The 15,086-nt window shown below is 40.2% G+C and overlaps 1 protein-coding gene across 1 annotated transcript in view; it reads right to left on the bottom strand.

The window, feature by feature from the left end:
- sorcs3a (sortilin related VPS10 domain containing receptor 3a) overlaps positions 1 to 15,086 on the bottom strand; it is a 283,860-nt gene that overhangs the window by 70,193 nt on the left and 198,581 nt on the right. The window contains exons 5-7 of the mRNA XM_086176758.1: positions 14,815 to 14,888; positions 10,530 to 10,594; positions 8,659 to 8,777 (exon numbers count right to left, since the gene is read on the bottom strand). Of these exons, the coding sequence (XP_086032884.1) occupies positions 8,659 to 8,777; positions 10,530 to 10,594; positions 14,815 to 14,888 (258 nt within the window). The remainder of the gene's footprint in view (positions 1 to 8,658; positions 8,778 to 10,529; positions 10,595 to 14,814; positions 14,889 to 15,086) is intronic.

Here is a 15,086-nt window from a genome sequence, read left to right as displayed (position 1 = left end):
GAAACATCAAGAGGATAAAAGCAGAGCAGAGGAAAAAGTGGTGGAAGCTGAAAAGGGAGGAGTGTTGTATGGTTTTCAGGGAGGAGTTGAGAAAGGCTCTGGGTGGTCAGGGAGAGCCTCTAGATGATTGGACAACTAAAGCTAATGTTATCAGGGAGACAGGTAGAAGAGTACCTGTGTATCATCACGAAGGAAAGTAGATGAAGAGACTTGGTGGTGGAATGAGGAAGTGCAGGAGTATATACAGAGAAAGCGGTTAGCAAAGAAGAGGTGGGTGCAGGGGCTTCCCAGCCAAGTCAGCATGCCATTTGCTATTGGCTTTTTGAGTCCAGTGTTTGACTTTGTCCACTGCGTTAACCCTTGCTGCATAGTTGTTCTCTATTTTTATCGGAGACTTAGCAAGTTTAGTTTTTGGGACATGGTGACAGTTTTCGTTTTAAGATCTATTTTCCCAAAATGACTAAAACCAAAATAGGCATGAATTTTTACGCTTGGCTTGACTTTTCCACCAAGCTGGTAATAAAATATTCTATATGAATCTCTCCTCTGCCTCTGCATTTTTGGGCTGATACACCATTGTCTAGCGGTATCCCATCCTCTCCTCCCTCACCCATCCTGTCACAATGATGATGTCCTTACAGTAGTTACTGCCCTGCTCCTATTCTGTACTCCTGCGTCTGGTGGTTTCAGATTTGGCAAAGGCCATTTGGGATAGCCACAGGATTTAAGGGCCTCCCTAATATGTTGAACCTCAGTTTCTCAGCCCACGGTGGTTGATGGGATAATCTTGGCTTGGTGGTGTAGAGCAGTGATTTTCAGCCAGTGTGCCACGGCTGACTAGTGTGCCGTGAGAGCTCATCAGGTGTGCTGTTGGAAATTACCAGGGCTCACTGGATTATAAGACGCATCTGTTCCTAAGAAATGGAACGCCACTCGTTAAGTCATCACGTCTGTGATGCGATGATGTAGAGGTCAATGTTAGAATTAGTGTTGCGCGACACGTGACAGTGGCAGTTTGGGATAACAGCAAGATGAGCGAATGACAGTGATGGAGAGGTTTTTGAGGATGGAAAATGCAATGCCGAACAGGGCCCTGGACAAAATTCTGACCCAGATGAAGGCCCTAGTATTAGTGGTCAACAAAAGAAAAAAGAAAAGATGGTGAGCCTGAGGAAATACAGCAAAAGCTATCTTCTATTTGGATTCACTTTCACTGGGGATGCAACGGCACCGACCCCGCTGTGCTTGGTGTGTGGTGAGAAGCTATCCAATAGCACCATGGTGCCAAGCAAGCTTAAACGCCATCTCAAAATGAAACACCCTTTCATTCAAAACAAGTTGATGGACTATTTTGTATACTTACGTACAAACAATGAGAAACAGGCAATTTCTTTTGAGAAAAACCACAAAGGTAAACGAGAGAGCCCTCAAAGCCAGCTACCTTGTTGCTGGTTAGGGTTAGGGTAAGGGTTAGCTAACCCTAGCTAAATCAAAAAAGGTCCCACACTGTGGCAGAAACATTAATACTGCTAGCTTGTAAAGCCATTTTAAATGAGATCCTCGTGGCCCTGACATGGCCAAAGAGATAGCCAAAGTGCCTCTCTCAGATTACACAATTACCAGACGTATTGATGACTTGTCTGTGGACATCGAAAAGATGTTTTAGAAAAGATGCACATCAGTAAGAAATTTGCCTTGCAATTTGATGAGTCGACAAATATTAGTGGATAATGTCAGCTCTTGGACAACGTGCGTTTTGTGGATGGAGAAGCCATTCAAGAAACCTCCTATTTTGCAAGGCACTGGCAGAAAAATCAACAGGAGAGGAAATATTTTGTATCACAGCGGAATATCTTGACAAAGGTAGGCTTACGTGAGAAAACTGCACAGGTTTCTGCACTGATGGAGCCGCAGCCATGGTCGGGCGCAGCAAAGGCTTCTTAAGTAGGGTCAAAGAAAAAAACCCGGATGTTATTGTTATGCACTGTTTTTTGCACCGTGAGGCCCTCGATGCAAAGTCCTTACCAGCAGATCTAGCACTTGTGTTGGATGATGTTGTGCGCATAGTGAACTTTGTGAAGATGCGACCTTTGAGATGTCGCTTATTTGTGTTCACGGAAGCGGAACATATAGTCTTATTCCTCCACACAGATGTCCGGTGGCTGTTGCATGGCAAAGTGCAGGCCCGTGTGTATGAGCTGTGAGAGGAAGTTTTTCTGACAAACGAGAGGTCCGATTACTCAAAGCTATGCGCAGGTGATGAGTGGTGTGCAAAGCTGGCATACCTGGCTGATATATTTCATCATCTGAATGAACTGAACACACGGATGCCAGGCCGAAATGAAAACCTGCTTACAAGCACTGATAAAATGAACAGATTCCATTTAAAGTTGCAGCTCTGGCAACAACATGTGCAGCGTGGCAACCTTGAAATGTTCCCACTCGCTGGGAAACTGCATGATGGCAACACTGCTGCAATGTGCGAGGTGATTGGCACACATTTGAAAACTCTTGGGGAGAAATTGTCATTTTATCTTTATTCAGCCTTCACAGAATTCCTTGAGTGGGTTACAGCTTAGTATCAGTTGCTGGAAAGGACATGACTTTAAAGGAGCAAGAGGAACTCATTGAACTGAAACAAGATCATCGTTTAAAGCTAAAATTTGCTGATCGTCCTTTGGACAGTTTTTGGTTATCTGTTGCCAGGGAGTTCCCCATTCTGGGCAACAAAGCTATTTTGCCATTGCTCCCATTTTCAAACATTTTCAAGTGAGCTGAGCATCACTAGCTTGACTGCGATAAAAAGAGCAAGTATTGGTTGGTATGTGTGGGTTTCCAGTAAATCTTGTAATCCAGACTGCTGTCCTGGTGAACAGGAACAGAACAGTCAAAGAAAGGAAGTTTGTCATCAGTGAAATCCTCCCTAGGGAGTTTTATGTGGGTGTCAATCATATTGAGGTGTGCGATAAACGATTCCACTTCTTCAGTCTTAATCTTGACCCATGCATAATCCACATACCTGAACCAATGACTTGGCGGTGTACCCTTCAAAGAAGCAAGGGCTTTGCTCTGTACTTCCTGCATGTAAAAAAAAATGCCCTAATGGGGGATACGGGGTGAGCCCATGGCACACCAATTCTTTAGAGGCTAGAATCCAAGGTTATGTTGTGAATATGTAGTTTGTAGGCAGAGGTTCAGAAAAGTGCAGATGCGGTCCTTGGTAAGTTTTGTTCCTTATTACCAAGGTGTTCTCCTTTATTAGGCGTTCCCTCACTGCTGTGATTGCATCTGTTTTGGGGATACCGGTGAACAGTGAGTTCAAATAAAACAACACCATGGTTTCATCCAGGTCCAGTTTGATCTGTCTGACTTCACTGGAAAACCAGTTAATTTTGGATATGGTGTGTGAGGTTGCCAGCCAGAGCTGCCAAAATCCTTGCCATGTGTTCGGCGATGTAACCACGTCTCTGATACAGAAGATGAGCAAATCTGACTGAAGGTCTCAGTGAAGACACAATCAGTCACTCAAAAATTGTCTCTGTGGTCACATGTCTGATGGATGTTAACTGATGATTTTCCTATCACAAATCTTGCCCATTACTGGGCAATTATCCAAGCCACTACCAAGATCTCTCCTGCAAAACTCATGCTGGGCAGAGAGCTCATGCCTCCTCAGCAGAGACCCTGTGCACCTGAAGTCCTGAGTTACCAGGCCATCAGGGCTCCTATCAGCAGGCAAACAAGTGTCATGAAGCAGAGATTCAATAAGGAGCAAAGAACTAAGTTGTCAAACATCTGAGTGTCAGACTGGTTCAGGGCCCACAGACCCTAGATAGTTGACAAGCCATAAACAAGTCATAAAACAGGCTTGACTTGGAGACCCTCCAAGGGTTTGCAACTCTCCAAGTCAGGCATCAGCTAGCCTCTGCTCCATATGAGCAAGCTGATAGATATCCCGTCGCACAGAGTCTCTGCCTCATCGAGCGATGTGTCTAGGCCCTAGACACATCGCTCGATGGGTCAGTCTCAGGGGTTCGGCGGAGGTCAAGATACACACATTGGTGATGACATCACTGGCTGCAGGTGATCACGCCACATAGCTTGGCCTATCCGTGCTGCAGGGATTTTGGCGCGATCAGTTGTAGTAACTTGTGACTGTCGTGATGGTACGCCATGTGATTTCTTTCTTAATATTTTAATCCCTTCATACTAATTATGTTGGGCAAAAAAAGAAAGCGGTCGGAAGAATACATACAATACGGGTTCACATGTATGACGGAACGTGATTGGAATCGATGTCCTAACTGCATGATTTGCAAAGACAAGATGATCAATTCTAGTCCAGCACCGGCAAAACTAAGGGAAGACTTCCTTAAGCTGCATGGAGATGGGAACTACAAGAACATAGCGCTTGCTGAATTCAAGGTGAAGGGAGCCAGATTCAATGAAAAGGCTATTCTGCCTGTTCTTTGTACCCATCAACGAAACGATCCTCGATCCAATAAAGAAGGGTTTGGTGAATGCGCATGTAAAACAGGTGGGGTTCAGTACCTCCAACAAGGTTAAGAACCACTGGTCTAGGGATAGGGTTGTACACACAAGGGCATCGTTCACTTCCTGCTCTGCCTGGTCATGTGGTATTGGCACATCCTCGGCTTATTCCAGTTGCTCAGTGGTCTGACACTCCCCCAGTTCTTCAGAATCCTGAGCTTTGACTTATCAAGTAAGCCCAGCAGCTTCCAAGACTTTGTTATGGTGGTTATGTTTGTGTGTCGGTTTTAGTTATGTATAACTGTCAGTAAGTGTTTGGTTATCTAGTTCATTTTGTTGTAGTATACATCATGTGTTAAGACCTTTGGCTTTGAGAGGCTGCTGTAGGAGAACTGCGATGCGAGGCTGTGAATGTGAAAAATTTAACACAGCTGCATTCATTCTTAAAGTCAAACAGTTTATTCAACCTTGTTCTTCAGCTTTATCATGGTATTGTTTTGATATGCTATGGTCTCAGTCAAGTCTTGGTCTCCGTCATAAAGTATCAAAAGGTTCTCTTTTGATGAAACATTTTTTTTTTTTTTTTTTTTTATAAATCTTTGATGTAATCTATGTCATTCATCTCACCAAAAGAAAGTCTGGTGACATAGAATGGTTAGAGTGACAATCATTAAAAAAGCAATATTGGGTAATTATATTTATTTGATTCTGTTGTGATGCACCTTTGTTTTAAATCAAATGTGAAGGAACATGTAGCATGAGACAGACTTGTGAGCCTAATTCAAAAAGTAAAACTGCATATTTTATGGTTATTGTCATTTTAAAGGATACATTCATACATTTTTAAAAATGGGTCTTGGAAAAAGCCAGGGACTTTGTGGAAAGTATACCTTCATCAGTGTAATTACCAATATTACAATATCGGCTCATAAGATATGCAATAATAGCCACAGGTATATACAAGTTGGAGACAGAAATGTTATCTATTAGGTCATATTAGCTTTCTCAAACTTCAACTTTACCCATAGATGGCTATTATTGCATTGTTTTTTGTTTTTGCTTTTTTCTACAGCCTTGGTAAGCTGCCAAATAATTATAATTGTTTTGAAACAGTTTTGGCTCTGTACTTGACTCAAATTTAACAGGTGAGGACAAAATAGTCTGGCAGCTGCATGTGTAAAATTGTGCAATCAGTTCTGGGGGTATATTTGAGTAATATTGTTGTTATTATGCAAACTTTCCCTGATGACATTTAAATACTTGGAACTTAATTTTCAAAATGTCAATAATAAATAATTTGTATGCTGTAGAGGACAATTAAAAGCAAACTATAACTTGTATTTGTGTTACTTTGAATTGAGGACATTAACAATTCAGATTTTTCCGTTATGCTAATCATGATAAATATGTTGGATGGACGTTAAAAAAAAAAAAAAAAAAAGGATTTTGGCTTAATTGAAAGCAAAGCACAGATGTCCAGTTGTGGTGAAAGTAAAAAAAAAAAACATTTTAATGAGCAGAATACAGTGTGAGCATATGCATTTGAATAAAAAAGGAAAAATGAAGAAACATGATTAGTGCTCATAAATTCTTTCCATTATTGATACCACTTATCCTGTGCTGAGGGTCGCTAGGTGCATGGTGCCAATTTCAGCTTTCATGTACAGTCTCAGACCAGTCGCCAGGCGATTGCATAGATTGTATAGAGACGTACATGAAGACATGCAGACAGGAGGATGCCATGCAAACACCACACTGAAAGCCCCCCAGTTGAATAAAACCTTGAGGCCACTTCACCTCCTAGTTGTAGATTTGATGATTATTGAATGTGACTAACAGCGGGCCTTTCTGTGTGGAGTTTGTATGTTTTCCCAATGTCAGCACAGGTTCTGTTGGCATTCTCCATTTAAATGTGTTAAATGTGTCTGGATGTGGCCATGAAATTGACTGGTGACGTGTCGAGGGTGTCACCTGGCTCCTGCCAAATTACAGCCGGGATAGACTCCAGCATCCTCGCGCCCTTATAGATAATGAATAAATTAATATAGAAAGAAGGCTTTCTGACATTTGTACATAAATATATTTCTATATATATCATCTCAAATTACACTTATGCATCTGCAATTTGTGCAGATTGAGTGTAATCTAATATTGAAAATACTGGTTTGGAATTGTGAATATATTGGTAGGAGAATGCTGAGGTTAGAACTGCAAGGCAGGAGGCCGAGAGGAAGACCAAATAGTAGATTTATAGATGAAGTGAGATGACATGAGATGAGTCTGTGTGAGAAGAGGGTGCTAAGAATGAGGTTGGATGAAGGCAGGTGGTTAGCTGTCGCAAACCCCAGAAGGGAGCAGCAAAAGGGAAAGAAGAAAATACCTGATCCAAAACTTTCTTTTTTTTTTTCTTTTTTAATTATTGACTTGTCTTTTATCATGTAGATCAGACCTGGACATTTTACTGCCCGCGGGCCACATTTGTCACGTTTTTTTTTTTTTTTTATCCGGCCGAACAAACTATTTTCTTTGAATATTTAAATAAACATTTTCAATCAATATTGAATTTAGAAACTCCATATGTTTTCCTTTTGTTTAATTTTGTATGGATGATTACATACAAAATAATGTTGGTACATTTATACAATCATTAATGATTTTAAAGTTGAAATAAAATACCGAAAAATTTAAATACTTAAATTAAAATTGTCATTTTCTTTAATTTAAATAACACCTAGTTGGCTTGCGCAAAAAATTTAATAAGAAATGCGTCTCACCAGACAAAATATTTTCTGACCCCTGCTTTAGATCATAGATCATAATGGAAGATGGGCTACCCCAACAGTGATCCATTGATATAAAGGGAGGCAAATTAATATTTATTACCAGAAAAACACTTGATAGTATACCCTTAGTTTGTAAAACAATAAGCCCATAGGTAAGAGCATACCAGTCTTATCAAAAATTATGCATCTTTCTTCATCATTTTTATGTTATCTGAGGTTTTGACATAAAATTGCACTCGGCTGGCTCAGCTGATTTATGCTGAGGGTGAAACAAATACGAGTCTATAGACATCAAGAAAATTTGAAAAATGGAATGTTCAGGGCTGCCTTAACTCTCAAACATCCCACTGTCATGGTCTTTTCGTTTTGACACTTTTAAATCACCCTTAGTATTGCTTTTTTCCAGAAATTATAGCTAAAATGGTACTCCTGTTGGATTGGACTTTATTAACATTGCTGAACCAAAGTCTGAAATAATATTGGTCCAGAATTAACCAGTTTTCCTCATTTGGACCTCTTTTATTAGATACTGACCACAACAAACATCCAATAACAGCTTCAATATTCAAAATCCAGACATCCTGGCAAAACCATTTGGACCCTGCACAAAAACCCTACATTGGTCTTAGCCCATTTGCACCCTCCCTATTTTTGCTTATTTATTTTATTCTTGTCATTGCTCTTGTCACTCTGTCTACGTTGCTGTTAAGTTTCAGTTGTCTATTTTCACCTTCAATGTCTTTTTTCTTTTATTCTATTCATTCTACTTCTTCTTGATGTTGTTGCTGTTCTCTCTGTTGTCTATTTATTTGTGGATGTTTTTGATTTCTTTAATTGTCTTCCAATTGTCTGTCTATTTATATTTATATTCATGTTTATTGAAACTTTTAACTGTTACACTGCTGTGACAAAAGAATTTCCCCTTTGAGGAGCAAAAAAGTGTATCTTATCTTATCTTATCTTATCTTATCTTATCTTATCTTATCTTATCTTATCTTATCTTATCTTATCTTATCTTATCTTATCTTATCTTATCTTATCTTATCTTATCTTTCTATCTCCATATAGTTCCTTTGGGGTTATTTCTTAATGCCAAAATTCATATTTGACAATAACTGACATTGAGATCAGAATAAATAACTACAATTAATCACTGATTTGATGACATGTAATAGTAGTAAGTCTTTATAAAAAATAATTCCTGCAAACTCTGGGATTTTGTGTATGAAGGGTACATCTTCAACAAAAAAATTAGAGCAACCACAAATCTACAGAATTCCTATTGGTCATGGGAAGACTTAGCATAATTACCATTTACATATAAATTGTCATTGGATGAAATCTTTCTGTGGGTTGCCCCAGGTGATAAGCATGTTTGACCCACCTGTATAAATATATAGTCATCTTGAACTACCAAAGAGTTGATGTCAATGTATCCAGAAAAAGGGTAATTCCTATTAGCTTCTGTGCACATCTGAGCTCTGCATGTCACATACTGCACCCCTGCAAGACATAAGAGTGGAAGACATGAGAAGACATAAGAAAAAACATGATATGTATAGAACTTACAGAAAAGGGTTCCAACATCCAGTCTTACTATAGGAAGTAGTGTCATACACTTAAAAACTGTTGTCTTGAAACTGATTTTAATGATACATATGTGGCAATTCACGACATTGTAGACGTGCAGAAATCATTTTCTCGTATAGCAGTGAGTAACATGTTATAGAGAACAGGCCTGCTATATTGAGAGAGAGCGGTCCAATAGATTACTAAGGAAGGGCATCCTGTTAGTAACTGGATGTCTTTATAGCTTTTGCAGTTGAATAGATGTGTAAATGATGTATATGTTTATGTATACATGCGCATATGGGTCCTTCTCAAAAAGTTAGTATATTGTTATGAAGCTCATTATTTATCATAACGTAATAATAAAAATTAAACTTTTATATATTTTAGATTCATTGCACACCAACTGAAATATATCAGGTCTTTTATTGTTTTAATACAAATTATTTTGGCATACAGCTCATGAAAACCCCGAATTCCTATCTCAAAAAATTAGCATATCGTGAAAAGGCACTTTGAATGAGCTATTAACCTAATCACCCCTGAATCAACAAATTAACTCTAAACACCTGCAAAAGATTCCTGAGGCTTTTAAAAACTTCCAGCCTGGTTCATTACTCAAAACTGCAATCATGGGTGAGACTGCCGACCTGACTGCTGTCCAGAAGGCCATCATTGACACCCTTAAGCAAGAGGGTAAGACACAGAAAGAAATCGTTGATCCAATAGGCTGTTCCCAGAGTGCTATATCCTGACCTAGGCTACAGAGAGGCAGAACTGGACTGTTGCTCAGTGGTCCAATTTTTTTTTTTTTTTTTTTTTTTTTTTTTTTTTTTTTTTTTTTTTTTTTTCTCCCTTCTTCTCTCGGATGAAGGCAAATTTTGCATGTCATTCGGAAATCAAGGTGCCAGAGTCTGGAGGAAGACTGGTGAGAAGGAAATGCCAAAATGCCTGAAGTCCAGTGTTAAGTACCCACAGTCAGTGATGCTCTGGGGTTCCATGTCAACTGCTGGTGTTGGTCCACTGTGTTTTATCAAGGGCAGGGTCAATGTAGCTAGTTATCAGGAGATTTTGGAGTACTTCATGCTTCCATCTGCTGAAACGCTTTAAGGAGATGAAGATTTCATTTTTCAGCACGACCTGGCACCTGCTCACAGTGCCAAAACCACAAGTAAATGGTTTACTGACCATGGTATTACTGTGCTCAACTGGCCGGGCAACTCTCCAGACCTGAACCCCATTGAGAATCTTTGGGATATTGTGAAGAGGAAGTTGAGACACACCAGACCCAACACTGTGGATAAGCTAAGGCTGCTATCGAAGCATCCTGGGCCTCCATAACACCTCAGCAGTGCCACCGGCTGAATGCCTGCATACCACGCCGCATTGAAGCAGTCATTTCTGTAAAAGGATTGCCGACCAAGTGCTAATTTTTTAAGAGAGGGATTTTTCTTTACTTTTTTGCCAAAATCATCAATATTAAAACAATAAAAGGCTTGAACTACTTCAGTTGCATGTAATGAATTAAAATATATGAAAGCTTGATTCTTATCATTACATGATGGAAAATAATTAACTTTATCGCAATATGCAATTTTTTTGAGAAGGACCTGTATATGTGTGGGTGTGTGCATACAATTGTCTGCATGCATGCACTTTGCATCTTTGTGTGCCATGGTGACTCACCTCCATTTGGTGCATGTGCTTCCATGTGGATCAAATCTGGGTCCTTGTCTAGACCTGATACAGACCTTGGTAGGAATAATAGAATGAAAGCTTGTTGACAATTGAAAGGCATATGCTGTAGGAGAAAGGCAGAATATTATTTTGTATTGATGACAAGGTTATGATGTTGCGGTGGAGAGCTCAATGTATGGTGCACTTCTTACATTTTTGAATGTCTTCAAGGCAATTCTGCATTCTAAATGTTGCACTTCAATACATTTCAGCATTCATAAATCTGAAGTTCAATTTCTTATTTTTTGGTGAATTAACAATGATGATGTTCATAAATTTAACTTTCTAAAAGGGTTTGCCAGATGTTGTGTAATTCATGCAAACACATTATATTAACAGCTGAAGTAGCTTTAAAATTTGACAGCTAAAATTTGAATTTGACCTTTTACTTCTTCTTCTTTTGCCTTTTCCCTTCAGGGTTCACCACAGCGAATCAACTTTCTCCATCTAATCCTATTCTCTGTATCCTCCTCTCTCACACCAACTACCTTCATTTCCTCTCTCACGACATCCATAAATCTTCTCTTTGGTCTTCCTCTCTTTTTACCTCCTGCCTGGCAGCTCCAATTCCAGCATGCATCTTTCCTTTCATTCTGGCCTTTCATTTCTGTTGTGCTGCAACTAACTTTCATTCCTCTCCTTTCCAGAGTATGCCTCCACCTCTCTAGATTTTCCTCTACCTGATTTTTGCTCTCACTACAAATCACAATGTCATTTGCAAACATCAGAGTCCATGGAGATTCCTGTCTAATCTCATCTGTCAGCCTGTCCATCACCATTGCGAACAAGAGGGGGCTCAGGGCTGATCCCTGATGGAGTCCCACCTCCACCTTGAACATCTCTGGCACCCCTACAGCACACCGCACCATTGTCTCACAGCTAGCATACATGTCCTGCACCAGTTTAACATCCTTCTCTGCTACTCCAGACTTCCTCAATACCAGAGCTCCTCGCTTGGCACCCTGTCTTATGCTTTTTCTAGGTCTACAAAAACACAATGCAGCTCCCTCTGGCCTTCTCTTTACTTCTACATTAGCATTCTCAATGCAAATACAGTATCTGTAGTACTCTTTCTAGGCATGAACCTGTACTGCTGTACACAAAAACTAACTTGTGCTCTCAGTCTAGTTTCCACTACTCTTTCCCATAACTTCATTGTATGGCTCATCAACTTTATCCCTCCACAGTTGCCTAAATTCTGCATATCCCGCTTATTCTTAAAAAAAAAGGCACCATCACACTTCGTCTCCATTCTTCAGGCATCATCTCACTCTATAAGATCCTGTTGAGTCAAAAAATCTACCGCTGCCTCTCCTTGAAACTTCCACACCCCACATGTATATCATCAGAACCAACTGCTTTTCCACTCTTCGTCCTCTTCAATGCCTTCCTCACTTCACTTTAACTAATTTGTGCTACCTTGTGGTCTCAAATAGTCACATCTTCTACCCTTGCCTCGCTTTCATATTCCATATTCATCAGCTCTTCAAAGTACTCTTTCCATCTTCCCATCATTCTTCTCGCATCTGTCAATACATTTCCCTCTCTATCCTTAATCACCCGGACCTGTTGTAGATCCTTTCCATCATTATCTCTCTGTTTCGCCAACCTGCATAGATCGTTCTCACCCTTCTTACTATCCAACGGAGCATACAAGTCATCGTACGCCCTTTGTTTTGCCTTTGCTACCTCTATCTTTACCTTACTTTGTATCACCCTGTCTGTTCTCTTCAGTCCTCTCAGTATCCCACTTCTTCTTTTCTGACCGCTTTCTCTGTAGATACTCCTGCACTTCCTCATTCCACCACCAAGTCTCCTTAACTTCTTTCCTTCCAGATGAACCACAAAGTTCTACCTGTCTCCCTGATAACACTTCCTGTTGTTGTCCAATCATCTGGAAGCTCACCCTAACCACCCAGACTTTTTCTCAACTCCTTCCTGAAAACCATGCAACACTCCTCCCTTTTCAGCTTCCGCCACTTTGTCCTCTGCTCTGCCTTTGTCCTCTTGATCTTCCTTGTCACCAGAGTCATCCTACAAACCACCATCCTATGCTGTCTGGTTACACTCTGACCTACAACTACTTTGCAGACTCTGATCTCTTTCAGGTTACCTCGTCTATACAAGATGTAGTCTACCTGCGTGCTCCTACCTCCGCCCTTATAAGTTACCCTATTTTCCTGGTTCTTCTGGAAAAAGGTGTTCACTACAACCATTTCCACCCTTTTTGCAGAATCTACCACCATCTGTCCCTCTGCATTCCTATTCTGTATGCCAAATCTGCCCATCACTTCTTCATCCCCTCTATTGCCTTTAACAACATGTCCAGTGAAATCTGCATCAATTACTACTCTCTCATTTCTGGGGATATTCTGCATTACTTCATCTAATGCATTCCAGAACTTCTTCTCCTCTGCAAGTTCACATTCCACCTGCAGGGCATAGCCACTAACAACATTGAGCATCACACCTTCAATTTCAAGTTCCAGACTCATAAGTCTATCTGACATTCTTTTCACCTCCAGAACATTCCTTACAAACTCCTTCTTCAAGATAACTCCTACTCCATTTCACTTCTTGTCAGTAACATAATAGTGCAACTTAAAGCCTGCTCCTAAGCTTCTAGCCTTACTACCTTTCCATGTGGTCTCCTGTACACACAGTATATCCACCTTCCTTCTCTGCATCATGTTGACCAACTCTCTGAATATCGGGACTATGACAGGAAAAGGCAAAGTCCCTACTCTCAGTCCCAGGCTCTTTCCTTTCCTCCCCTCTCGCTGCTTCCTGAACACGCCCTCCTCCTATTCTTCTTGTTCTTCGACCCACAGTAGCCAAATTTCTACTGGTACCCTGTAAGTCATCAGTACCAATGGCGGTTGTTGTTAATGATATGGTCATAGTTGACTCGCATGTTTGGTTTTGGCAAAAGGGTTACACCGGATGCCCTTCCTGACAAAACCCTCTGCATCTATCTGGGCTCTCAGGGAGACACTGGTCCATGCCCCCCCAAGGCAGGCTTGGGGAGACACAGGCCAGTGCCGCCCTGAGGCTGCGTTTGATTTTTACCTTTGGCAATATAGGTATAACAAAAGATTTTTTATTCAAAATGAATATTTGCATCAAATTACTGAATAAACCTTGCTAAATACAGGACCTGAACTGTTGTGTAGACCTTATATATTAACCAAAAAAAAAACAGTTTCATTCAAGTGAATTAAAATACCTTCATAATTTAGGGTCATAATAACCTTCATCTTAGACTATAAAATCCTATTCATTCATTTGCCAATCCAAATGAGCATTTCAAAATAATAATTTCAGGTCGAGGACATACTTAGATATTGTGGTCAGGAGAATGGGTTGGATACAATACACGAGACCTCATAATGTTAAAATGGTCCGAATAAATGTAATTTTAAGATATCCAATGTACTGAATATTTTGCAAGGTGAACAAATAAACAAATTAAAATGATTGTATAATTCAGTAAAACACAGGGAATTGTAACATTGTTTTCATTGGCCTGAAGGGCACTCTAAACTATAGCAGCAACTCTGCACACCTTCCCTGCAGCAACATGTTGTATTCAAAATAAACACAATCGCCCTGTGTCATCCTTGGTAAGGTGGTACATGGTTGACACTTTCTGGTTAGTAATATACAGTAAAAGGGAAATCTATCTATGTTGTTCAACTGAATAGCTCGCTTTCCCCCTGTGGTGATACTTCATATCCCTCAGAAGCTGATGAAGCCTTTGGGTAAATGCAGCCAGCTGAAGGCTTGCCAAACCACTGCTAAAGAGTAGTTCTGTGTTTAACTGTCCTTGATGGGACTTTGGTTGTGTAGGAGGTACATGTGATTTAGGATTTTATTATCTTGAAAATGTTGAATCAGCTCCAGATTTATGTAGATTTCACCATGGACATAGCCACCCAAGAGGGTTAGAAGAGCTGTAATTGTGGGTGATGAGCACTTGAGATATTGTAGATTCACCGCCGATAAGTGATGGGACGAGAAACTCAGGAGTGTCCTTCTCCGTCTGATTCTATCAACAGTGTTTACTTTTTTGAAGCATTACTGGTCATTCACAGTGCTTTTTCCAAACCATTAATACAACCTGTTTTGTCATGTACAACAAGAGCATCGGGGTCTGAATTCCAAGGAAAACTTTGTGCAAGATGAGAGGAAAAGTATGAAGAAAAATTGGGGTGATAATATGTGAATAACTCACCAGTAGAATCTGGTTGGTGTCACACGTTCATGTACAATCTGCCATTTTCTGCCAAAGTCCATTGAGCTGTAAAGCTGCACAGACAAATTAAAGAGAGAGACAGGTGACGGAGGGTGTTTGCGAGACAAATATATGTTTTTGAGTGTCACTCCCGCTTCAAATTAATGCTTTTAAAGTAAAACCAGTTGAAGACATTGCCATGGTGGAGATTGGTCCTGTGTTACATGAAGCTTGATCAGAAGATAGGCCGACATAGTGCTGGACTGCTTCGA

The sequence above is a fragment of the Fistularia commersonii genome, chromosome 29 (genome assembly GCF_037954325.1).
Source record: "Fistularia commersonii isolate RoL2024-O1a breed Wild chromosome 29, RoL_Fcom_v1.0, whole genome shotgun sequence".
NCBI classification, from domain to species: Eukaryota; Metazoa; Chordata; class Actinopteri; order Syngnathiformes; family Fistulariidae; genus Fistularia; species Fistularia commersonii.
This window is presented reverse-complemented; position numbering and strand designations above follow the sequence as displayed.